The following is a 25,537-nucleotide window of genomic DNA, read 5'->3' on the forward strand; positions in this document are numbered from 1 at the left end:
ATTCTATTACTATTATTACTCATGCTCCACAGCTAGAAGCAAGTACCAGGAAGAGCTCTGCCAGTCCCACAGATGAATGACTTCTATCAAGGTTCAGACCCCACCAAACTGGAAAGAGCCTCTAAATAGGATATAAGTCCACAGGCTAGTGGCTTTTGTGACTTGTTCACTACTCCATGCTATCCATAAGCAAAGGGCAGAAGTTATTCTAGAACCTCTGCCCCAGTAAACAACTTCTAAAGTGATACAATACTAATACAGTAAAAGAGTTGCTCGCCAGCTAGCCCATTAGGTTTTATTTTTGGAACTGTCTATTCTTTCTCATTTCCTGTTACCTAGGGAGTAAATGCCCATCAGCCGCCTGCCCTCAGGGCCCCTGAATTCCGGGGCGTGAACACCAAACACAGCTTGGAGTGCGGGGGCACACTTCATGGTGGAGCTTGTTTCCTAGTCCCAAAATGTGAAGTTTTGTCGTCGTCGTTGCCACCGCCCCCCCCCCACGCGCTCCAACCCCTGCCAAAGTTCTAGAATAGTCCCTGCCTTTATATAGTAGTCAACAAAATCCCTGAATATTGTGAGCTTACAGTTGAAGAAAGAGACAGACGCAGATAAAAACAGTGAATCAAAAAACCACAGATATAGTGTGACCTAACAGTCACAAGATACTTCACCATGTTCTTGCCTTTTATGGCCCTAAAACTATATTCCAGGTTAATATGACTCCCTGGGTATATCTGCAGGACTTCCTACCCTTGACTGTGCTAAGAATCACCTGTTCACAGGCCATATCTGATCTGGCAGGTCAGGGCAGAACCTGGAGCGTCTGCATTGGTACCAAATGTGGGGCTTTGTTTGTGGAAGACCTACCGGAAGGGGTGGGTGCTTCTGTGCTATGACCCGCCCCTTTGGCTAAACTGCAGCCAAGCCTGAGCTATTTGCCATGCTGTGCCAGGTCCTAAGTTCTGCCTGCTAACTAACGGGTGTCTTCTCTCTTCCCTCTCGCCTCCTGCCACCCGCGGGCCTCATGCAGAGGACAACGAGAACTCCAAGTCCGACGAGAAGGGCAATCAGTCCGAAAACAGCGAAGATCCAGAGCCTGACCGCAAGAAGTCAGGCAGCGCGTGCGACAACGACATGAACTGCAACGACGACGGTCACAGCTCCAGCAACCCGGACAGCCGTGACAGCGACGACAGCTTCGAGCACTCGGACTTTGAACACCCCAAGGCGGCCGAGGACGGCTTCGGCGCGCTGGGCTCCATGCAGATCAAAGTGGAGCGCTACGTGGAGAGCGAGGCAGATCTGCGGCTGCAGCCCTGCGAGTCCCTCACGTCGGACAGCGCCAAGGACTCAGACAGCGCGACAGAGGCGGGCGCGCAGGCGTCCAGCAAGCACCAGAAGCGCAAGCGGCGGCGGAAACGGCAGAAGGGCGGCAGCACCAGTCGCCGGCGCCTGTCCAGCGCGTCCAGCCCAGGCCTGGACGCCGGTCTTGTGGAGCCTCCGCGGCTGCTGTCTTCGCCGCACAGCGCTTCGGTGCTCAAGATCAAGACAGAGATCGCCGAACCCATCAACTTCGACAACGACAGCAGCATCTGGAACTACCCACCCAACCGGGAGATCTCCAGGAACGAGTCCCCATACAGCATGACCAAGCCCCCCACCTCCGAGCACTTCCCATCCCCCCAGGGCCAGGGAGGCAGCAGCGGAGGCGGGGGAGCGCTACACGTGACCATCCCCGACTCGGTCCTCACCCCACCGGGCGCTGATGGCACTGCTGGCCGCAAGACTCAGTTCAGCGGAACAGCCCCGGTGGCCTCTGATCCACTGTCGCCCCCGCTCTCGGCGTCCCCGCGGGACAAGCACCCTGGAGGCGGGGCGGGGAGTGGTGGGAGTGGCCCTGGTACGTCCAACTCCTTGCTGTACACTGGGGACCTGGAGGCTCTGCAGAGGTTGCAAGCGGGCAATGTCGTGCTTCCGCTGGTACACCGGGTGACCGGGACCCTGGCGGCCACCAGCACAGCCGCACAGAGGGTCTACACCACAGGCACCATCCGCTACGCACCGGCTGAGGTGACCCTGGCCATGCAGGGCAACCTGCTACCTAATGCGCATGCTGTTAACTTCGTGGACGTTAACAGCCCAGGCTTCGGCCTCGACCCCAAGACGCCCATGGAGATGCTCTACCACCACGTGCACCGACTCAACATGTCAGGACCATTTGGCAGCGCCGTGAGCGCGGCCAGCCTCACACAGATGCCAGGTGGCAACGTGTTCACCACGGCTGAGGGACTCTTCTCCACGCTGCCCTTCCCGGTCTACAGCAACGGAATCCACGCGGCACAGACTCTGGAGCGCAAGGAGGACTGAGCGGGCCCCACTCAGGAGGCATCGTCGTTTTCGTTTAGACCTTTCATTCTAGCACTTTGAATTTGAGCTGGCCAGCGTCTTCTCGCAACACGGTGGCCCCATTCCACCCCCCTCTTTCTTTCAGTGGACTTATTCTTTCTTGTAAAGACGTTTATTTTTTGCCTTCAGAGGGTCAGATGACCGGTTGCCTGCCATTTTGTCTTCTAAGATGTGTGTTGGGTTGTTTGGCTTTCCTTTGCATCTTTATTAAGATGTCTTTAATGTGTATATGCCTCTGCCATAGAATACTCAGTCTTGTGGTCAAGAGATTTCTCAAGTGACAACCATTGGGTTTTTCTTCCTAAAGATCTTGATATGATCAAGATGGAAAGACAAGCATAAATGATTGTGCCCTGTTTGACTAAGTCAAATGAAATGGGGTGGGTGGTTTTTTTGTTTTCCTGTTCCTAATTCCTTTGAAAATAGGGAAATAGTATTTTAGAATTTTATGCAGAATTTAATTCTTTTTATGATTAAGATTTTAAGATTTTTCTTACTTGCACATAAAATAATTTGGGTTCTTAAACTTAATTTCTGGCCTGTGACTAGAATTTTTTTTTAAAAAAAAAAAAACAAAGTTGGACTAAGTGTTAATTACTGAAACATTAACTTAATTTCTAAAACCATGGTGCTATCATTTATTAATCTATAATGTCTTCATACAAAATACAGCTCCCGGGCTGGATTTTGGAAAAGAAAATGTGTTCTGTCCTGGTCTGGAGTCCCGTTGCTACAGTCAGTCTCCTTGGTTAGTTAAGACAGAGCCCTCATTAACATTTGCTGCAGAACTTAAAAAGTTGTTTTACCTCCCAACTAACAAACATAGCCTCACTTTCAATTTTATGGGTCAGTAAAGCCCTGTTCAAAGGGGGCTTTTGGACAACTCAGACTGATCTGAGGAACAGTTGAAGTACATACTGCCATTTTTGAGATTCTTTTTTCCTTACTCAGTCTAACTGAGGCTGATTTTTCACAACTTCAGTAACACTTCAGAGTAAAAGGAGGAGGAGAAATATTTAACACGCTCTTTGTTTATTTGGGGTTTTTTGTTTGTTTGTTTCTATTTCTTGCTAAGAAAAAAACAGGTTGTATTGGGGGGGGAGTGCTGATTTGATGGAATTTATTTCCCTTTGATTCTTATTTGAGTTGAAACCAACAAGTTTTTAAAACTAAAGAATGGGTTAATAAGCTTCAGACAGATTAACTGCAACTGAAAACCGCACATTCAATGAAAAAAGAGAAAAAAAGGAAAAAAGAAAAAGGAAAAGAAAAAAGAGCCTATTTTGTCTTCGTTGCCAGAAATCAGTGTGGTGTCAAACACTCCAAGTGACTGTCCAGTGTCGACTCTTCTCCCACTTCATTTATGGCAGCATCCAATCCCAGATATGAGAACTGTGACGTGTGCAGCGTGTAGTGTCCTTGGCCGTGGGTCCCATTGCAGTTTCTGTGTGTTCCTATATGCAGTGTATGCTAAGCTACTGTAGTCGTTTTGTCCCCGTCTTCTCCGTGCTCTGTCTCTAGTGGAGTGGCACAGTCCCATTCCTGCAGTCCTAGTGAATCGGTGACTCTTGGGGGTTAGTGGGTTTGTGTGGTGGCCTTTCCCTGTGATGTCACCCATATGCTTCTATTGTCTGCGAATCCTGTCTTACTTTTCCAAATCACTGCTGTTTCCTTTGCTGTTGTATACTCTCCCTGCCTCCCCTGGTCTTTCCCTGTCTCCCCTTTCTCTCCTCTGCTTCCCTTCCCTGATACCCCAAATCTATGTCATTCTCAGAGATAAAAAAGAAAAAAAAAGACTCTTAACTAGCTCAAGGTTAATGGAGCCATCTTTCCCACAACGGAATTCTGGGTCTGACTTTCTCTGTGGAGTACTACACAGCACTGAAGAATAATGCTCAGATATATTGAATAAATTGATGCCATGCAGCCTCAGCTGTTAACATTCCCAGAGTCCCTTGTGCTCTACCTATAAGCAGTGGGTGCTTTTCTTTGCTTTTCTTTCAGGTTGGCTGATGGAGCAGTATATAAAGCAATTACCAGTTAAACAGAAAATTATTTCAAAGGCCAACATTTTTTTAAACAAAATGGGAGGGGTTAATGGAATATAGAATTGTCATATATATTTGTTTATTCGTGCAATGCTAATATAGTAACTCAGCTGTCCTTTGACTTGTCACTGTGCTGAGTGGATTCCTCTAGAACTCTGGATTCCATTGATTGGGCCCAGGCCACGGTGGAATAATAACAGAGGGAAGTTAAATGCCACAGAGCTTAGCACTGAGCTTCCTTGAAGGACTTAAATCAGTTTAGAAGATGAAGAAAGCCGATGGAGAAATTTAAAGATTAGTTTTGGAAGCTGTACTCTAGCTATCGAACAATCAAGGGAATGCACCTATCAGCTACAAAGAACAGCCAGACAGCTGGGTTTTCCTTTCCTTTTATAAATGTTTCTGTGTTGTGTCAAAATGATTTCTGGTGATTTAAACTAACAGATAATCACAGCCGCTGTCCAAATCCATAGTGTTTAAAAATTACAAAATGAAAAAAAAAAAAAAACCACTTCATTACCTGTGAAGACTGTGTCTGTGTTTTTAACTATTTCTTGTACAAATATATGAAAACTTTTATGAGGAGACTGGTGCCACGTAGCTGAATAATGGGGAAAGGGATCTTCTGTTCGTAAAAACCTTAGCAGTGTTACCAACTCTACAGTATATATATAAAAATAATTAAAACGTTACAAAGCGACAGCTATGCTACATTTGTTTTGTGTGAATCTAACCGGACTTAACCTCCTGAGTGCCTGGCTTATTTTGAAACATTCTTTTCATTGACCATTGATAATGCTGCAAATCAGAAATGTACATACTTCATTTACAACAGGGTTCTTTTTATACTTTTGTAGATTCTCATACATGTCACACACATGGTTGTCTTTATGTAACTTAATTTTTTTCATCTGCAGGTGCCATTTTCATAATAAACTTCTCTTGGATTTGTTACTATCTGGCATGTTTTGTTTCACATGTAATCATCCTAACTAGCGAATGCTGGTAGTATTTGTTTAAGCAGGTACCTTGGTCACTATTCTTTATCTTTGGAAATGAAAACGCTTGGAAAATATATATATATATATATTTATATGCGTAGCTTGCTTCCTCGTGAGGCTGACAAGGCACAGATTACGATGCTGATCCAAATACTACAGGGGACTTGCAACCATCCTGAGTTTCCAGCTACCCCAACTCATTGTCATAGTGAGCATCTATTGTGCACGTCATCAAAGCTGAGAAAAAAAAATGGGCCTGTGACATTAACCTCTGTGGGAGAGTGCATTTTCTCTTGATTAATGCACAGTAAGCGGTGACAGTTTTCGTACATTAATCATTTAAAATGCACTCTGTGTTTCCATTCCTTATGATCTATAATGTATAACCAACTCTTCATTGCTTATGTTCTCTCTTTACCCTCAACACCTACTTTTGTGGATAGCGGGAGGAAGCGGTGGCTGGGCTGTGCGACCGTGAAGTCAACAGTTGTGGCCTGTTGTGTTTGAAGGCAGGTTATCTGAAGTACTTTCTAAAGCACCAACCGTTATCTCAAAGGTAAGGATGAGGTGGATCACTCGTTAATTCTGTACACTACACGCACAGGCAAAATGATTTAACTGACAAAGGGGACAAACTTTGGCACAAAAACTGCAGACAGTAGTAACTATCACCTTCCTAGCTTTAGGTCTTCAGTGACATTTGTCACGTTCTGGTAGCCGTTGTTAATGGGGGCATGGTTATGACAGGGTAGGTGGGGTTGTATGGCCCTAGGTTTCTCTGCAATTCCCTGTGTGGGTCCTTACTTAAAAATAAAGAAAGGCACAACTGAGTGTGCCCAGTTCCTTCCTTCTCCCTTTCCCGAGAGTCCGATGAGTGCTCTATAAGACTGAGAAGACAAATGTCCGAGCTGCAAATTCAGTCCGAATACTTGGTGGATGAGGAAGGGGCCACCCAAGGCACTCTGATGGATGCTGGCGGTGCTGGCTCTGAGGGACAGTTTTCAGGGTTTCACCAAGCCACAGGGACTATTGCGTAACTGACAGTGGCTGGTGCTGACGGTCAGCCACAGCACTGCTTCTGGACATTTAGCCCTGTGATCCAGAAGTGGTAGCAATGAGGGTCAGTGTAGGCAAGGCAGACATAATAAATTGATTCAGAGTCTCACAGTCGTCAGCACTTCTGCACTAAAATGTGGTAGAAATTCTAGCTCTCATCCTCAGCATCAACAAGTTCCCTGTTTTGTATAAGCACCCAAGTGATTTTAGAAAAAAAATCACTAAGGAAATAACTTTGCAGTCATAGAAGAGAATGAGCTCTAGGGTAAGAACCCCCTTGCCTGCCTGTCCTGAGACTCTGCCACTTCCCCAGTGCCAGGGCTGACAGCCCAGCCAGAGTCCCCAGCTCTGCATAAGCACAGAGCATCTCCTTCACAAGGTTGGCCTGTAAGTCTGTCAGGGCTCTAATTTACAGATGATAGGCAGATTAGGGGATTGAGGGGGAGGTAAGCAGGAGCCGGTTCTCTGGACAGCCTCAGGTCTTCCAGCTGATGACGAAATTCATTCAACAATAAAGAGCAAGAAAATTTTACACACAAGCAACAACAGAAAAGCCAAGAGGGAAGACATACACTGAGCCGAGCCTGAAGAAGCTGTGTTTGGTCCTCATGGATAGTAATTCTCACCCACCCTGCTCTAGGCCCAACTGTCTATTTACATTGAGAATGTTTCATCAACTAAGGAGGGACCCATACTTTGGCCTGTGCACTGCATTGAGAGCAGGTAGTGACGTATGGTCATGTGCACAGGTGGCCTGGTCAAGCCAAAGCTCTCCTCCAGATTCCAAACCAGAGAGCGAAGGTCTTGGGAAACAAGGGAGGGGAAGGACGAACGCCTTTGCTAACCCCTCCATGCCATGCAGTAGAAAACAGACAAATCTTGTCAAGGAGCATAATTCCCAGACACTGCTACTACCACCAAGAACAGGAAACCTCTCTACAACGCTAAGGCGAGTGGACAGCCACAGCTGCCTCCTGCTCTCCCGTGTCTCCTAGGAAACCATTCTGAAGAAAGCAAGTTAACCTGGAAAACTCCCCCATAGACATGAACCATCGTGTATTCAACATCAGGGCCTTCTAGATTGTCAAGCACTATGATTTGCATATAGTGTTGGCCCAGTGATCAAAGGAAACAGTGGCCACGTGGAGACAAGAAAACATCCCACCAAGGAGCAGAGATTCACTAGAAGCATCCATGTTTGACAGGACAGCTTGAGGTTTTTGTCAAGAGAAGAAGATGAAAATGAATAAACCAAGACCTTCACCCATTCCTACGGTCCTGGCTGGCACAGAATGGCTCACTGAGAACTGTAAGCTGGTTAACTGTTGCCCTCTCTGTAGCCAACAACTCTGGAGATAAATTGAAGAGAGGGGAAAAGAAGCGAAAGGGCTCTAAGCAGTTGGCCTTGGTAAACTGTGAGTGACATTGTATCCTGCAGCCAGCCACATAATAGATACTGACTTCAAAAGAAAGCTTATTAAAATACCCTCCTAGACTTGCAGGCGAGTCTTCCAGAGACTGTTAGAAATGGGGAGAGACCCTCACGTGTAGAAATTCTAATGCTGAGGGTTTCCCAGCCCACTGTGGGAGAGTTACAATAAAAGGTTGGGACTGAAATCTTCCTTCTGCTGTCAAACTGACTAAATCGAAATTCTTCTCCAATCTGCGTGGCTTTCAAAGATGTGATGATGGATGTCAAATTTTCCATAAAGCTGTAGGCTGAAGGCCCGTCCCCCACCTACCCACCCTCCATGGCACTGTTGGCTGAATTCTTTCATGCCATCTGAGTATGTAAGAATTTACCAACTCCTTGTATACATTTCCCAGGGCCTCTTAATTACCACAAACTGATGGCCCTCACAGCTCTTAGGGACTAGAAGTCTGAAGGCATGGTAGCCACAAAGAGGACTCTAAGACTGGGCTCCATGCATCTCTCTTAACTTCTGGCTATACCTAGCAATCCGTAAATCCTAATCCTCGGTGAATGGACATATCACTTCACTCCCCACCTCCCTTGTGTCCCCACGTCTTCACACAGAGTTCACATAGGTAACTTTTGCTAAGGGCAACTGCCACATCCAATACAGCCCCACAGACAGACTTGACTGGGGCAGCAAAGAAACAAAGACAGACAGACACGTGGACACACAGAAAGGGTGGGCGGGATGATCTGGGCTCCCGACTAGAGAAAGCATAGCTCCCCAGAAGCACAGCCTCTTTATTATATGGAGTTGGGCAGAGAGGTGGGGTTATTGCGCACAGCTGAAGAAAGAAGTGGGGTGATTGCAGATAAGCAAAGAGACGGGGTTTATGGTATGCAGCTGCATCAAGGACACAGGCTTAGACAGTCTGAGTGGGAGCAGTCCCTGTAGGGGAGTCGTCTTCAGCCTATAAATAGTCTCCCGTAGGGGAGAAAAAGCCATGGCACACATTCTACACACACTAACAACCCCACAATGAAAGATTTGCCATCCCTCTGAGCCTGAGACCAGGGGGCTCCTTGATAAGACTAGACTCAAAAAACCAGCACACGTTCATTCAAAGCTTGATCCACTCAGGGATCCCTTAGCTCTCTACAGACACCAATTTCATTGCTAGATTAAGGACCTGGTTGACCCCATCATGACATCATCTACACTGATTACAACTACAAAACCCAACTACATACACACAAACAAAAATGTATGAAAAGAAGACCATATGCAGGGGTGCTGGCTGACTTCAATTGTGTGGGGGAATGGGGGTGGGGTGGGGGGAAGTCCACGCATGAGAGTCCACAATCAGATGTGTCCTAGGACACACCAGATGTGAGCAGGGTCTGCATGGTATACAGGTCCTGTCCCATCGTTTTATTTGGGACCCTAGCTCCTAATTAAGGCACCTTGTAGTTACATTCATTTGTTAGCTGTCATATCAAGTTGTCATCATCTTAACTCAAACCTCTATCCCACTAGAACACCTGGGTCTTTTCCCCCTCCTCTATGAGAATTGCCCTCCCCCAGGGTTGGTCTGTGCTTGGTGAAAATTAATTGAAAGGAAGTGGCTCACTAATAGGAGGCAAACAGGGTCTGTCCCTCTGAAAACACTTTCCACCTTCATTGTGCTTGGCATACACACCCCTCACATAACTGGTGGAAAATGGAGACTGCACCCAAGTATATGTTAAAGTCTGGGTAACAGGCACATAGTATACCCATAACAAGTACTTCCTTCCTTGTAAGGAAACTGAGGCATGAGAAAACCAACCACGGGGAAAAACTGGGAAGAATTAAAGTACCATATATCAGCCCCATCATGGACCCAGCAACCCAGGTAGAAACACCAATGCTCTTGGCGCACGTGTGTAAAATCCACCCGAATTTAAACCAGAATTAGGAACTCTAACTCTTCAGTTTCCTGAATATTTGGGAGGCCCTTTACTCCTTTTTATTGGTTAAAAATCAAGGAGAATAACTCAAAATATCATCACCCAGAACTAGACATTTTAGTCCCTGGTTTTCCAGGGTTGTTGTGTACTTCTCTGGGGACATGAGGTCATTCATTCCCTCCACCTTGTCCCATTTAGAGCCATAAAATATTACAAAAGGAGTGACTGTGTTGGAAGTATTTTTCTGAAAGAAAATATAACAAAATTTGGGGTTTTATAAATAATATGGATGAACTATTCAAACTAAGGGAACAAAGGCAACAGAAGGTAAGGAGGTGACACTCCCTGGGCTGAAAGGTGCTCAGATTTATAGTGGAAGTGTCAGAAACAGGATGTAATATCCCTGTGACCCCCCCCCACCTCCCTGAAGCAAAGCCATTATGCCCTTGATGAATTATTGACTTTGGAGTTTTATCTGTGCCATGAATAATCTAAAACTTGGGAGTCTCAGGGCACAGTTCATAAACAAATAATTATATCACAATGATAATTTTTCAGGAATTGCAACATCAATCATGGCCATGTTATTATCAAGTACATTTTCTGGTTGCCTCTATTCATCAAACCCTCCTCCCTCTCCACCCTTCCACATGACACAAGCAAAACTCATCACCAGATTGCCTCTTATTTACACATCACTCAAAGGGGGACAGAGCAGACACACACAAAACGGGCCAACCCAGCATTTATGAGAGATGAGTTTTCATTAAGAAAGTTCAAATTAAATGTATTGAGAAAGATGGGGGGAGGGCAATTAATTATTCCAGCCTCCCCCCCCCCACCTAGAAGCGATCTGAAAAGATTTTATTCAGAAGATAAAAACAGACAGAAGGGTTGTTCTGTTTCAGGCAATAGTAATAAAACAAAAGGAGTTGGTCTCAGAAAGCCAGGAAAATAAGAATACAGTGATGTACCGATATATAATGCATCACTTGCGTTCAGATAAAAAGCTTGGCCCTGAATGTAGAAGAAACAAATGGAAGTAAATCTAGACCCTGGGAAAGATACAAATATCTATGTCCATACAAATCATCAACAGAGCTGCCAGGGCTCGGGTCTGGTCCCGTTCTACAATGGTATCACAAGGCTAATGATGGCAAGCTCGCATCAGCACAAAGGCATTGTTAGCCAGCTACTGAGTAGTTCACATCCCCTGAGGTCACCTGGCTCCTCTTTGGGTAACAGGACCTTTTCACAATTCAAAAAGGAAAGAGGCAAGTAACAAAGCCACGGAGAAACTCCCCTGCTGAGATACAAGGTTACACAACCAGGCTGAATCAGTTATCAGTGGTGTTTACCACCAACTCCTGGGCAAGAGAGCTTTCTCCTGGTCTCTACCTTCCTCACTGACAAACTATGCCTGCAAAGCAAGAAACACAGCAATCAGCAACTGATATTTCATAACCGAAACAAGTATAATGCGACACACCTATAATCCCAGCTCTCAGAAGGCAAAGGCAAGAGAATTGTGAGTTCAAGGCCACTGTGGGCTACATAGTAACACCCTGTCTCAGTAAACTGATTCCTCATACAGAGGTATTAACCCAAGCTTCCAAGACAATACATTCCCATAGAAACTCCTGAGTTTAAATCAGATTATCTCCTCTCTGGTACTGAAATGGGACTAGGAAAGGGGTGGGCCGCTGTGAAAGCTAGGAGATTACATTTCACAGTAAGGAGTTAAATCAAGCTTCATGAGTCTCTAAATAGCATGTCACCCTGTAAGCAGCTCTGTCATCTGAAGCATTCTTCCCTATTCTGTTGCTTTTGTTTTAAAGTCATTGCGTTTCTTTCATGTGTTTGGGCCACTGTAACCCACGCTCCCTGTGGGGAATTATAGTTATTATATTAATTGACATGGTGTCTTAGTTACGGTTTCCATTGCTGGAATGAAACACCACGACTAAAGCAAGTTGGGGAGGAAAGGGTTTATTTGACTTACACCTCTACATTGTAGTCCTTCACTGAAGGATGTCAGGACAGGAACTGTAGCAGGACAGGAACCTGGAGGCAGGAGCTGATGCAGAGGTCACCGAAGAGTGCTGCTTACTGGCTTACTTAGCCTGCTTTCTTATAGAGCCCAGAACCTCCAGCCCAAGGATGGCACCGCCCACAATGGGCGGGGCCCACTCTTAACCACTGATTTAAAAATGCCCCTACAGCTGGATCGTGTGGAGGCATTTTCTCAGTTGCGGTTCCCTTCTTTCAGATGACTCTAGCTTGTTTCAAGTTGGCATAAAACTAATCAACACACATGGAAAGACCAGTCTTGACTGTGCTCTCCCGTGGTAGGAGATCCTGGCCACTACAAACTGGAGACCGTGAGAAGAGCACTGGGAGGTATTTGCTCTCTGCTGCTGGGCTGCAGATGCAATGTGAGCGGCTCCTCCGGTTTCTACTGCTGCCACTAGCCGTGCCATGGTGGACTCTAACCTGGAACTTGGTTAACCACATAAACTTTCTCCTTTAAGATGAATTCATAGCAATGGTAGCAAAGAGATAAAGAGAACACACACACACACACACACACACACACACACACACACACACACACACACACACACAGGGGTTGGGGGGAGGAACAAGGAGGAGTAGGAGTAACTAAAACAGGGGCCCACTAAAATGCTCCATTTCCCCTTCAAAGCATCATTCTCTGTGAGAAACAGAGAAGGTCTCTGCCCACTACCCCAACCTTTCTAATTCACAAAGTCTCCACCACCAGAGTGGTGCTCTGCCCACTGACCTCCTAATTCCCCACTTGCCCCTTTGCCTCCTATCTACATCATAAGAGTTCCTCAGGGTTCTCTGTCCCTTTATTCTCTATGGATGGAAGGGGGCAGGGGACTGTTTCACCTCCTGAGTACCCCAGCTCTTGTGGCCAACTCTACCCATCATCCACTCACCAGGATGAGGCCCTAAAAACCAACTGATGAATTGGTCCTTTCAGGAAATATAGCCCTTTAAATAAGTTAGAGTGGATAACTGTTCATTTTGGATCCCAAGCACATAAACCAAAGGCTTCCTCCATCAATCCTTAATCCTCCAGCCAAGAGCCAAGAGCCCCGCTGGACCTGTGTTAGTCCCTGCCAGTTCCCTCGATGTCTAGAACTCTCCTCTGAGGGAAGGAGGCTGTGCAGTGGGGAGAAAAGAGGAAGAAACGAGAAAGGAAACCCGTCATACATGAACAGCAGTCACTGGCCACAATCAGGCTCCAGGACTAACCCAAGAGGCCTTGGTCCCCGCTGCCCGAATTCATAGGCCCTAGCACACACCTCTGCTCTGAAGGCGTAGAAAGCAAGATGCCATCATCATCTCAAAGATATTTTCCCAAAGTACAAATGAAACTGCTCTCCCTTCACGACTCTTTCTAGGATGAGGACTCTGGAAATTATTTTCCACTTGGAACATTTTGAATAAATTAAAAGGGGCTCTGCTTTGTTTCCCTGCAGTTTCCACCTGACTTCCCTCTGTGCTGCCCGGATATTTACATGGAGTTGCCCAAGTTAGAGACATTTTCAGACATTGATTAATCTATAATTCTTTGAAGTAGGGAAACATTATTATCTCCACTTTACAGATGTGGAAACTAAGACCCAGAGGTTAATGACTTGCCCAGAGGTCAAACGGCCAGTCAATTGCAAGTGTGGGTTTTAAAAGAAGCTCCCCTATCTGCTCTAAGGCTTAATTCAAGTTTCTTCTCAGCTCATCTGCCCTGCTCACATCAGAGCCGCCTCCTACATGCTGCCACCCTTTAAATTCTGCCTTCAGGCCCTTAATATGCTTCTTGAAAGACCAAGACTTTTCTTGCCTGCTGTCAGCATCCTCGCCTCCTATTGTTACCTGTAAATAGGAAATGTTGATTCCTTCCTAGGGTATTTTCTCAATGATTTTGCACTCCTAAATAAAACTATTATGTTTACCTTTTTATATAATAAGCAAAAGGGCTGCAATTCTGTCTAAACCTAGACTTTTGTTGATTTGTACCTGTAACCCACAAATAATTTACTGATGATCTATCAGACAAGACCAGGAATATAAAGTTGAATAAGATATTTTCACCCTCTGCCCTCACATTCATAGAGTAGAAAGGGAGAGAAAGATGTAAAAGTTAGCCAGTCGCTGAGGCATATACCTGTAATTCTAGCACTTGGAAGGTGGAAGCATGAGAATCAGGAGTTCAAGGTCATCCTCAGCAATCTGAAACCCTGCCTGGAAAATTTTTAAAAAGAAAGAGTGGAAGTTGATTGTTAGAGTATGACATACATAACAAACATGCACCTTCTGTGTCACGATTAGCAGGGACAGAGAAAGATTCATGCCAGGAGCAAAAGAAACCTCCCCAAAGGAGAGAGTGACATCAAGTATAGGTTCATGGATAAAGAGTTAATCGTGAACACTAGAAGAAACAATCCCTGGAAAGAACATCACAGAGGCAGGAGACAGCTTGCAAGTCATTCAGTAGGCTGGAGTGATGCCACCATCCTAGAATCTGTGGCGTGGCCGGCTGGCAAATTCATGATACCCAGCCTATGCTTTCATAGCCAACGTTGTCCCCTAGGATGGAGTTGACTGTCCCAGTAGAAGAAGTGCCATGGTCCAATGTAAAACCCTAACATACTCACCAGAGCTATAGCCTCTGGCTGGCAAAGACCTAAAGAGGGCATCCTTTCGTTGGTCATGCAAAGGACCCATGGAAACAAACACCTCCTGGAAAGGAGCCAGCCTAAATGTCAGCTGAGGAAAATGAATGCTGTGGTGATCTGAAGGAGAATGGTCCCTCATAAGCTCATATTTTTGAATACTTGATCCCTAGCTAGTGGAACTGTTTGAGAAGGATTAGGAGGTGTGGCCTTGTTGGAAGAAGTGAGTCAGATTTCTAAAGCTCGTGCCAGGCCCAGTATCTCTCTTTCTCTGCCTGACTGCACCTTGTTTGCCTGCCATGATGATAATTAACTAATTCTCTAAAGCTGTAAACAAGCCCCCAATCAAGTTAAAAAAAAAAAAAGAAGTTGCCATGATCATGGTGTTCTTCATAGCAACAGAACAGTAACTAAGATAGATGGTATCCTACAGATGACAGAAAGCTAAGAGAAATTAATTAGAAATCTAAAGTTTATATGGGAAAGATTGCTCTGTGAGACTGGCATCCAGAGCCTTATCTCACAGGGAAGGATGGTTTTCTGGGTGTGACAGGTTCACAGCTCTAATCCCAGCATTGGGGATGCAGAGGGACAAGGACTGAAGAGAGTAAAAAGCCAGCCTGGATGATGTAGTGAGCTTGAGGCTAGCCTCAGGCCAAAGTGAAAGCCATATTGGGGATAGGTTGGACATGAGAAGAGATGATAGAGCAGAGCTAAGGATAACTCTCATTTCTGGCTCAAGTATGTGGCTGTGCCTGAGAAATCCAGATGAAATTCAGGAAGAGAAAGAGATATAGGAGTGGATACAAGTTCAAGAACCGGTCTTCAAAGCAGTGCATTTTAGGTGCTTGTGGAATACCCAGGTAGCTAGAAAAACTGTTTAGATGTCTGGAGAGAAATCAGGTTTAAAGTTAGTATCAGACATCTTTGGGGTTGGAGATTTAGCTCAGTGGTAGAGCACTTGCCTAGCAACCGCAAGGCCCTGGGTTCGGTCCCCAGCTCCGGAAAAAAAAAAAAAAAAAGTTAGTATCAGAGAAGTCATCACTGAAGCAGGAGAAGTGAAGAGTCTGAGTAATCACACACACACACACACACACACACACATACATACACACACATACACACACATACACACACACATACACACACACAAACACACACACACATATACACACATATACACATACACACACATACATATACACACACACATACACACACACAGACATACACACACATACACACACACATACACACACATACATACACACACATACACACACACATACACACACACACACACACACACACACACACACACACACATTAGGAAGCTATAAAATTTTTAAAAGGGCCAAGAAGGAAGTGTTGTGAATGTCAAAATAATGAGATCTGAGGAATAAGAGCCCAAAGCAGAAGCCAAATATGAAAGGAGCTGAGAGGAAGAGAGGAGAAGCTAAGAAAGCACTCTAAGAAGGTAAGAACAATCAACATTCCCCACGTGAGAAGTACATGTCAAATGGTGGGGTAGGCAGAACCCAAAATGTGGTAATAAAATGAAAATGAGAGGGCTCCGATCGTGAGGGACTTCCTTTGGGGCACCGAGTAGTATGGTCTCTGAGAAACCACAGTGTCCTGGTCATTGCATTAAATAGGTCTGCATGACCAGGTTTGAGGCCAAGTCCCGTCCCTATGGAGTCCCTGGGTACCTTGTATCAATGTACACCATATCTATTCATCCACAGCTTGGGCTCCAAACCCAGGAGCACAGTCACAGGAGATGCTCCAGGTGCCTTAAGGTCAGACACACATGATACTCTGAGTGTCTGGGACTTTCAGACCTCTCAGTTTTCCCAGAGGAACTTTGTGGAAAGACTTCTTTGTTAATATATGGTGGCTCTTTTGTGATAGTCTGGGGTTTGTTTGTTTGTTGTTTGTTTGTTTGTTTGTTTGTTTGTTTGTTTTTAAGGAAACTCCTTCCAAGAAAGGGAAGATAGTGAAGCACACAGGGAAACTTCGTTTCCTGGAGGAAGGATGACATTGGCCCTAGATCTGTACAGGCTGATGCTGACTCTGATACGATCAGCACCTGGTGTGATGGTTTGAATGAGAAACATCCCCCATAGTCTCAAGCATTTGAGCACCTGGCCGCTTGGCCATCAATGGGTGGCACTCTTTGAGGAGGTTTAGGAGGTACAGCATTGCTGGACAATGTGTCACTGGGACAGGGTTTGTAGTTCACTTTCTCTGCTTTGTGCTTTCATGTGAGCTTTCTGCTTCCGGCTCCTGACACTGTGCCTGTCACCTACTATCATATGGACATCTAGCCTCTGGAACCATAGGTCTAAATAAACTCTTGTGTAAACCGTCTTGCTCGGGGTGTTTATCATGGCAGCAGAGAAGTAATAATGCACCAGATAAGACACTAACACCAACCTCATTGTAACAGCACTTGTCAGTCGAGGGTTATGGGGGTGACTCATTAGACACCAGTACTATCCACAAAGCCCAGATTTTTTACAAGCTAAGGGTGTTGGTTTGTGCTTGTAATCTTGATGCTGGTGAGATCAGCAAATTCCTGGGGCTCACAGGCAAATGAGCAAAATAAGAACAGTCAGAAAAACACCCTTTCATCAAACATGGAAGTGTTCTTGGTCCCAATGAAGGAACCTGAGGCAAGAATAAGGAGGCAACGCAGCTGCTGTGGGCTGTGATGGGTAACTCGAGGAGCACGAGAGGCTAGGAACTAAACAACGCTTTGGGGATGCCTGATTGCAACCAGGACTCATTGTGCAGACAAAACTACTGGAAATGCCTCACAATTTTTATTAGAATCCCAGTCGATTGACTAAGAACTGTAGGTGGCACTTGTCTTTAGTACCAGCACTAGGGAGGCAGAGACAGCAGATTTCTGAGTTCGAGGCCAGCCTGGTCTAAGAAGGAGCTCCAGGACAACCAGGGCCACACAGAGAAACCATATCTTTAAAAAAATAAAAATAAATAAAATGTCTCAGTGAGTACAGCGAGCCTGAAGACCTGAAGCCCAGCACCCACGTAACAAGTTGGGTGTGGGTAGGATCCTCCAACCTCACACTGGAGAGTCAGAGATAGGAGAGCCCTTGAGTGTGCTGGCCAGACAGGCTAGTCAGACCCAGGTTCAGCGAGAGATTCTGTTTCAAATAATAAGGTGGAGAGCAATTGAGGAAGAAACCTGATGTCAAATGCTCACCTCCACATTCATGTGTTCGTATATGGACGTGGGCGTGCACGCCTGTGTCTGTCTGTGTGTCTCTGTCTCTGTCTTTCTCCCTCTGTGTGTGTGTGTGTGTGTGTGTGTCTGTCTGTCTGTCTGTCTGTCTGTCTGTACAGATCTGGAATTCTTTAGCTTTCAAAACTAAAGATTTTTTACTTTATCTACAGATATCCTTAGCTTATCACCAGCACAACTATACTATAACAAACATTAAATATATTCTCCAAGAAGAAACATAAACCTAGGTAGAAACAAACAATGGGTATAAATAAAGGCAAAATAAGAAATAAAGGGACAGATAGTGTTAGTTAAATATCAACTTCAGGAGGCACCGATCTGTTATGGATTTCAAAACACAAAGAGAGGTTAAGCATATAAGCTGGAGAGGGAGAGGGTCTCTGTGCCTGACCACTACAAGGACTCGTTAGTAGAGAATGCCTTCTTCTACTCCTTGGAAAAAGTAACAATTTAACTAATTCGTCTTTGTTATTAAATATTATAAAATCACAGCTACCTTAACCACAAATCTTAGCACACCTGTGTATATGTACACACACACCCATCTATTGATACAAACAATGTATTTAGACTAATATAGGAAGGAAACTTGGGAAGCAATCACCGAGTACAAGGGTTAGGAAGCAGACACATTTCAGAGCTCTCCAGGTGACCTGCTGCAGTTCACCCTGACCTCTCTGGAGTTCAACTGTCTTAAGTCTGGAATGAGCTGAGTTTGGACAAGGTGACCTCCAAGGCCTGCACAGAAGAGTTCTCTCTGACCTCCACCCAGCATGCAGGTGCATCACAGTCTGCCCCCCCTTGCTAATGGCGGGCCCCGGGGCTCACTGTGGGTCGCTTTGTGGCAGTCAGTGCCAGAGTGTCCTACTTCTAGAGAACATTTCTTACAACACTGTTGGCTTGTTGCTGTAACAATGTATTTTCTTTAATATCATTTGAAGATTTAAACACCAGAGTGAATGTTGCTTCTACCACCATAAGTCTGTGTGTTTGTAAAACTGGCTTCCCAAAGTCCCTCTGGAAAGTGTGGTGATAGGCTGGGTAGATTCCGTTCCTGGTTCTATCAATCATTTTTAGGGTTTTTTTTTTTCTCCCTTCTCTGTTAACTAGCTCCAATTTAGACAGCACACTGTGTTGTTTGCACAGGGAAGGTAGAGTGAGGCTGTGAGCAGCAGACTTGCTCTCAAAACAGAATCTGGGAGTCCTATCAATTCTATGCAAATGAGCACGTTTAGACATCTTAATTTAATGCAAAACGTTACAGGTACACATGCATTTGGGGTTGCTTTTATGGCTAGTTCTTAAACAAATTTCATGCTTCATCCAACTTTTTGATTAAACGATCAGTCCTGGTCTTGTTAGCTAACACAGCTCCCTTCATAATTTCACAATCGGGATTCTCTTTCTATGGAGCAGTCTTTATAATGGACATCCAACTTCTGTTCAACACAATAACAACAACAAATTCTCAGGATCTGAAATGGTTCAGATGTGGTCCTTTACCGTTCCTGACTTTTCAGAATAGGTGAGCAAGAGGTAAATAGACCACAGCAAGGGAGAGCTGTTGTGATGTCTGAGACAGAGCTCTGGAAACCCTGGCCCTTCTCTCTTCCAGGCTTTACCAGACTCTTACCTCTCCCTCTCCTCACATTCCCTGTGCCCTCATACCAGGCAGAGAATGTAGTATAAAGGGCATTTCACCTCAGAAAGGACACATTGGTCCTAAAATTTAAATGATCTCTGCAAAACTATTAAAAGAACCTGCCTCAGTTTCCCCAAGCTACTCTTTCTGTTTGAAGACTTCCAAGTAGAGGCAGAAATGAGATCCCAAAGAATTTTACTGCTGATTCTCTTAGGTGTCTTGAGTTTTATCTGGTCCTAACACATTGTAATACAGATAAATTAGCCAAACTAACTGTGTTTGATGTAGAAATAAACAGAGGATGTGAGGTGGAAGTAGAATTAAGAGTTTTCAGGAAGGTGGCTGGCTTACGCTTGTCCGTGTCCAGGGGCAATCAGACGAGAAAGAACTGAATCCTACTGACTAAAATGTCCAGAGGACCTGAGCAAGCATAGGGTGGTGATATGTTAATTTAAAGTGAGAAATAGAATTGTCACACAGACTGGAATTATTCAGGTTGGTGTAACAATCTTTTCTCACTGTGTTCAGGGGAAAACCAAATGGTAATCTGTGCCTCTCATTACCATGAGAAATCACCGTGAAAGACTCAGAAACACTTTAAACCTATGTGTTTTCTGCAGTTTCTGTCTACACAGGGAGACCTTTGCTGGAACCAGAAGATTGCTTCAGGGACATGGGACCGGAAAGGGCCTCAGTCAACACTCTGAACATACCGGTCACAATGGGGACACTTATGCACTTGGAAGTCTGATAGTGAATTCCGTCTTCTCCTGTAGCTTGAGTTTGGCAATCCTCTTTCTCTGTCCCACCCCTATTCCCCACAGCCAGTCCTGTCCTGTCCTCTAGGTGTGCCATCTCTTAATTGTGTTAACAATTACTCACATAGGGGACAGTGCCACAGTCTGACACACTGGTCTGTCCCCTCCAGGGAGCTGCACACATCTCTCTCTCTCTCTCTCTCTCTCTCTCTCTCTCTCTCTCTCTCTCTCTCTGCTGTCTCAAGCTGTCACACCTTCTGGAAGAAATGGCTTCCCAAGAACCACCCACGCTTGACACTGTCTGGTAGCGAATACAAGCCTCCTTGAGATGGAGATTCTGAAATGACCAGGTTCTAATGGGCCCTGTTATATCCCCAGATAGATAAATCTAAATATTCTAGAACAACAACAGCAACAACAACAACAAAATCAGTGTTTTCATCAGAAGTTGCTGTTTCGTCAGAGCATTTGTTCACTGTAGGTCTACAGCTTGACAACTGTTGTGTGAACTGATTTTTATTCTCATCTTTAACCTTCTTAAAATCAAACTATTCAAGCCAAAGTAAAGAGAACTCTGTAGGTTTATTATAAACATCCTTGTGGTCATGGTGAGATGTGAGAATGTAGGTGGCCCTGGCTAAATTCTTAGCTCCTGATTCCTAAAGAACAAAGGGCACTGGAAACTGCACAATAGCAACAAAACGTCCAAGTGACCTAATGTCATAACCTTCACACAGGTACGTATTGGAGCAAAGAGGAAAAAACTGCACAAATTCATTCCTGAATCCTCATTCCCCTTGCCTGAGAGTTCAAACTACTGACTTTATTAAAGTACTGAGAATTCTCATTGATACAAGAGTGCAATCAGGTAGATCTCATTTAACTGCCTCTCCCCCAGTTGCGGAATGCCAGAAGACAGGCTCCCAGTGTGGCAGCACTAAGGTGGTGAGGCAACTCTTCAGATGACATCAGTCCAAGTCCACATGGGCGCTGCCAGCAGAAGGGGTGAATACTGTCCTCAAAATGGGAGAGAGTAGATTGTCACAAAGTGAGTCTACCCTAAGGGATTTCTCTCTCTCTCTTTTTTTTTTTTTCACAGAGCTATCTTGTTGTTTTTCTACCCTAGGGTCCTCATCAGAAGTCAAGGACAGAGAGAGAGGGGGGAGAGGGGAGAGGGGAGAGAGGAGAGAAAAGAAAAGAATTGGATTTCCAGTCTCCAAAACAGTAAGCTAAATAAGGATTTTTTGTCTTTTGTTTTTTTATATAAAGAAACCAGTTTCAGGAATTTTGTTATAGTAACACAAAAAAGCTTAATGACAACACCAGTCTGGAGGGAAGCAAGCTGCATGGTCAACATTAACTTTCTTCTCCTGGCAGACTGTGGTTAGGAGAAACATATGAAAGTGGGCATAAACAACAGGGTTGATGAAAGCTTGCCGAGGGTGTCTTACTTGGCTAGAAGCATACGCTTGAGTGTATCTATGAGGATGTGTTCAGACTGGATAAACTGAGTGAAAGGGCCAGACGTGGGGTGTGTGAACCAGCATCCTGAATGTGGGCAGCACCAACGCATATGCTGGAGGCTTCATGGTAACAAAAACAGGCAAAGAAGAAAGGCAGCGGAGAGCTAGTATTCCCCATGACCTGTCCAGCCATGACACTGAGATAAGTTGGACTTGCCATGTTCTCCCTGCCATGATCAGCTTCTCTTCTGTGTCTGTGAGCAAACAGATCTCCCTGACCTGGAAGTTGGTTTGCAACATATTTGTCATAGCAAAACAAAATTAAATACAGGAGCAGAGTGAGGACTCTCAATTTGATCATTCGATCCAAAAGACACCATGAGCTCCCCAACAACACGCAGTACATATGGGAGAGAGCAAGGAAAGCCAGAGTTCTGGGTTTTATGCCAATTTCACACAAGCTGGAGTCATTTGGGAAGAGGGGACCCGAGGTAGAAAAGGCCCATGGACAAGCCTATGACTGATGGTTGATGTTAGAGGATGCGGCTAACTGTAGATCGTGCCACCCCTGAGCAGGTGCTCCTGGGCGGTGTAAGGAAGCAGGCTGAGCATGCCTTGGGAAGCAAGCCAATAAGCTGCACTCCTCCACTGCCTCTGCTTCAGTTCCTTCAGGCTCCAGAGTCCTGCCTTGACTTCCCTCCATGATGGAGGGTGAAATGAACCCTCTCCTCCTCGAGTTGCTTTTGGTCAGTGTTTTATCTCCACAATGAGGGTCAAACTGAGACAACAGCCAAGACCACATGATCTCCCTTTCCTCCTGCTCATACCCAAGACCCTGCCACTTCCTCACATTAGAGAAAGCAGCAACAGCCTCCCTCGCGTTATAAATCAGAGGACATGAAATGAGATATTACAGGGAGGGGCCTTTAAAAGTCATCTAAACCATAGCAGAGCAAACAGAGAAATGCACACGAAGCTTCCCATGGCAGAGCCAGGCTGGAGACAATGGAAACAGGAAGAATCCAGCATGGAATTCTGTCCACACACACAAAGCAGAACTAACTGAAATAAGCAAGCATTTGCAACAAGGGTTTAAAAATAAAATGGTAAAAAATGAGAGTGAAAGAGGATGCACCGAAATCCATAAAATGTTAGAAAATCACGGCAAAACTTAGAACTGAGAGAACAAACAAGGTTCTTCTGAAAAATCATTCCAGAAAGGGTAATGGCTGGGGATAAACACACTAAACACACAGAATCTAACAGACGCTAGAAAAGTAAAAGGACTTATTTGGTGGTTTGGGTTTTTTTTTTTTTTTAGTGTTTTTGTTTTGACACAGGATCTCTCTATGTAGTTAGTCCTGACTGTCCTGGAACTCTATATAAACCAGGCTGCCCTGGAACCAGTGATTCAGCTACCCCTGCCTACAGAGTCTGAGATTAAAGGGATAACCACACACCCATGCCCTAGCTTTACAAGAGTCTTTAATCTAAGATATTGAATATATGGTACACACTTATATGATAGGGATACATAAATGAATGTATAATATGCATAAATGCATTATTCTAAGTTTACTTATAGACTGCATGTGGAACAGCACATTTATGTATTAGGTATATCCAAGAAATGGATTAAGGAGACTATCAATCCCAGAACCAATAGGGTGTGTCCTGCCAACATCAGGGAACACATATGTTCTAGAGGATCATACATGAGAACACTTCTGAGGTAAGGAACAAAACAAGACTACTGTCTAATCAAAATAGAGACAAATCCTAATGGTTTTATAAGGTTTCAAGATTTTTTTTTAAAATAGAGAATTCTTCAATATCTGGGAAGTCAAATAAACATCACCTTAAGAATAGAAAGAAAACATCTGACTGGCTTCAAATTTCTGTACTGAAAGATTTCTGCACCATTCTTACAGCATATTCACAGAAGTTTTAATTCATGTGCTGAGATGGATAAAGCATTTGCTGTGGGGGTTAAGGGTCCCCAGCACCCACATAAAAGCCGGGCAGGCATGTTAGCTGCCTGTAATCCCAGCAGTAGAGAGGCAGAGATGGGGGATCTGTAAGCAAGCTGGCTAACTAAAACAACCAGAATTGGTGAGGTCCAGGATCAGCAAGAGACTGCCCAATTTAAGAATAATAACTGGCTTCCGGTTTCTGTCTGTACCCGGAGCTGACCCCGTGCCACAGCTCTCTGTACTCAAATCCTGCCAGGAGAGAGCTGGTCTCCCAGGAGTGCTGACACACCTGAGAGCACAGGGGAGACCACCACTTCTGCTCAAACACCTGGCCCAAGAGGAACCTGCCCAGAGCCCTCAGGACACAGAAACAAAGGAGCAGTCTGGACAGAATCCTGCCAGTTTCCATCTGAAACCAGAGGTGATCCTGTGCCACAGCTCTCTGTTCCCAAATCCCTCTGGAAAAGAGCTGGTCTCCCAGGAGTGCTGACATACAGGCTTATAGGAGGGTCAAACCACTGTCAGAAACAGCAAGAACAGCTAACACCAGATGTTGAGAAGCAAGTACAAGAACCTAAGCAACAGAAACCAAGACCACTCGTCATCACCAGAGCCCAGTTCTCCCACCACAGCAAGTCCTGGATACTCCAACACACCGGAAAAGCAAGATTCTGATTTAAAATCACAACTCATGATGATGTTAGAGGACTTTAAGAAAGACATAAATAACTCCCTTAAAAAAATACAGGACAACACAGGTAAACAGGTATAAGCTATTAAAGAGGAAACACAAAAATCCCTTAAAGAATCATAGGAAAACACAAACAGGTGAAGGAATTGAACAAAACCATCCAGGATCTAAAAATGGAAATAGAAACAATAGAGAAATGACAAAGGAGACAACCCCGGAGATAGAAAACCTAGGAAAGAAATCAGGAGTCAGAGATGTGAGCATCACAAACAGAATACAAGAGATAGAAGAGAGAATCTCAGAGGCAGAAGATACCATAGAAAACATTGACAGAACAGTCAAAGAAAATGCAAAATGCAAAATGCTCCTAACAAAAACATCCAGGAAATCCAGGACACAATGAGAAGATCAAAGCTAAGGATAATAGGTATAGAAGAGAGTGAAGATTCCCAACTTAAAGGGCCAGTAAATATCTTCATCAAAATTATAGAAGAAAACTTCTATAACCTAAAGAAAGAGAGGCCCATAAACATACAAGAAGAAGCCTACAGAACTCCAAATAGATTGGACCAGAAAAGAAATTCATCCCATCACATAATAGTCAAAAGACCAAATGCACAAAACAGAGAAAGAATATTAAAAGCAGTAAGGGACAAGTAACATATAAAGGCAGACCTATCAGAATTACACCAGACTTCTCAACAGAGACTATGAAAGCTAGAAGATCTTGGGCTGATGTCATACAGACCCTAAGAGAACATAAATCCCAGCCCAGGCTACTATATCCAACAGAACTCTCAATTACCATAGATGAAGAAACCAAGATATTACATAACATAACCAAATTTTCACAATGTCTTCCCACAAATCCAGCCCTACAAGGGATAATAGGTGGAAAACACCAACACCAGGAGGGAAACTATACCCTAGAAAACACAAGAAAGTAATCTTTCAACTAACCCAAAAGAAGATAGCCACACAAACATAAAGATACCCACCTCTAACAATAAAAAAAAAATAGAAAACACCAACCTATGGTCCCTAATATCTCTCAACATCAATGGACTCAATTCCCCAATAAAAAGACATAGACTAACAGACTGGATACATAAATAGGACCCAGCATTTTGCTGCATACAGGAAACACATTGCAGTGACAAA

General features: G+C 44.6%; 2 protein-coding genes across 9 annotated transcripts in view; one reads left to right on the top strand and one right to left on the bottom strand.

Moving 5' to 3' along the window:
• The window catches only part of Npas3 (neuronal PAS domain protein 3), an 824,663-nt gene extending 819,252 nt beyond the window's left edge, over positions 1–5,411 (top strand). For all 7 annotated transcript variants that reach the window (NM_001427296.1, XM_087552662.1, XM_087552664.1 and 4 more), the window contains 1 exon segment: positions 1,031–5,411. In NM_001427296.1, coding sequence (NP_001414225.1) covers positions 1,031–2,367 — 1,337 coding nt within the window. In that variant the 3' untranslated portion in view covers positions 2,368–5,411.
• Positions 1–25,537, bottom strand: part of LOC148005241 (uncharacterized) — a 136,958-nt gene that overhangs the window by 38,857 nt on the left and 72,564 nt on the right. The window lies entirely within an intron of this gene.

This window comes from Rattus norvegicus, chromosome 6 (assembly GCF_021556685.1).
Source record: "Rattus norvegicus strain SHRSP/BbbUtx chromosome 6, alternate assembly SHRSP_T2T, whole genome shotgun sequence".
Taxonomy (NCBI): Eukaryota; Metazoa; Chordata; class Mammalia; order Rodentia; family Muridae; genus Rattus; species Rattus norvegicus.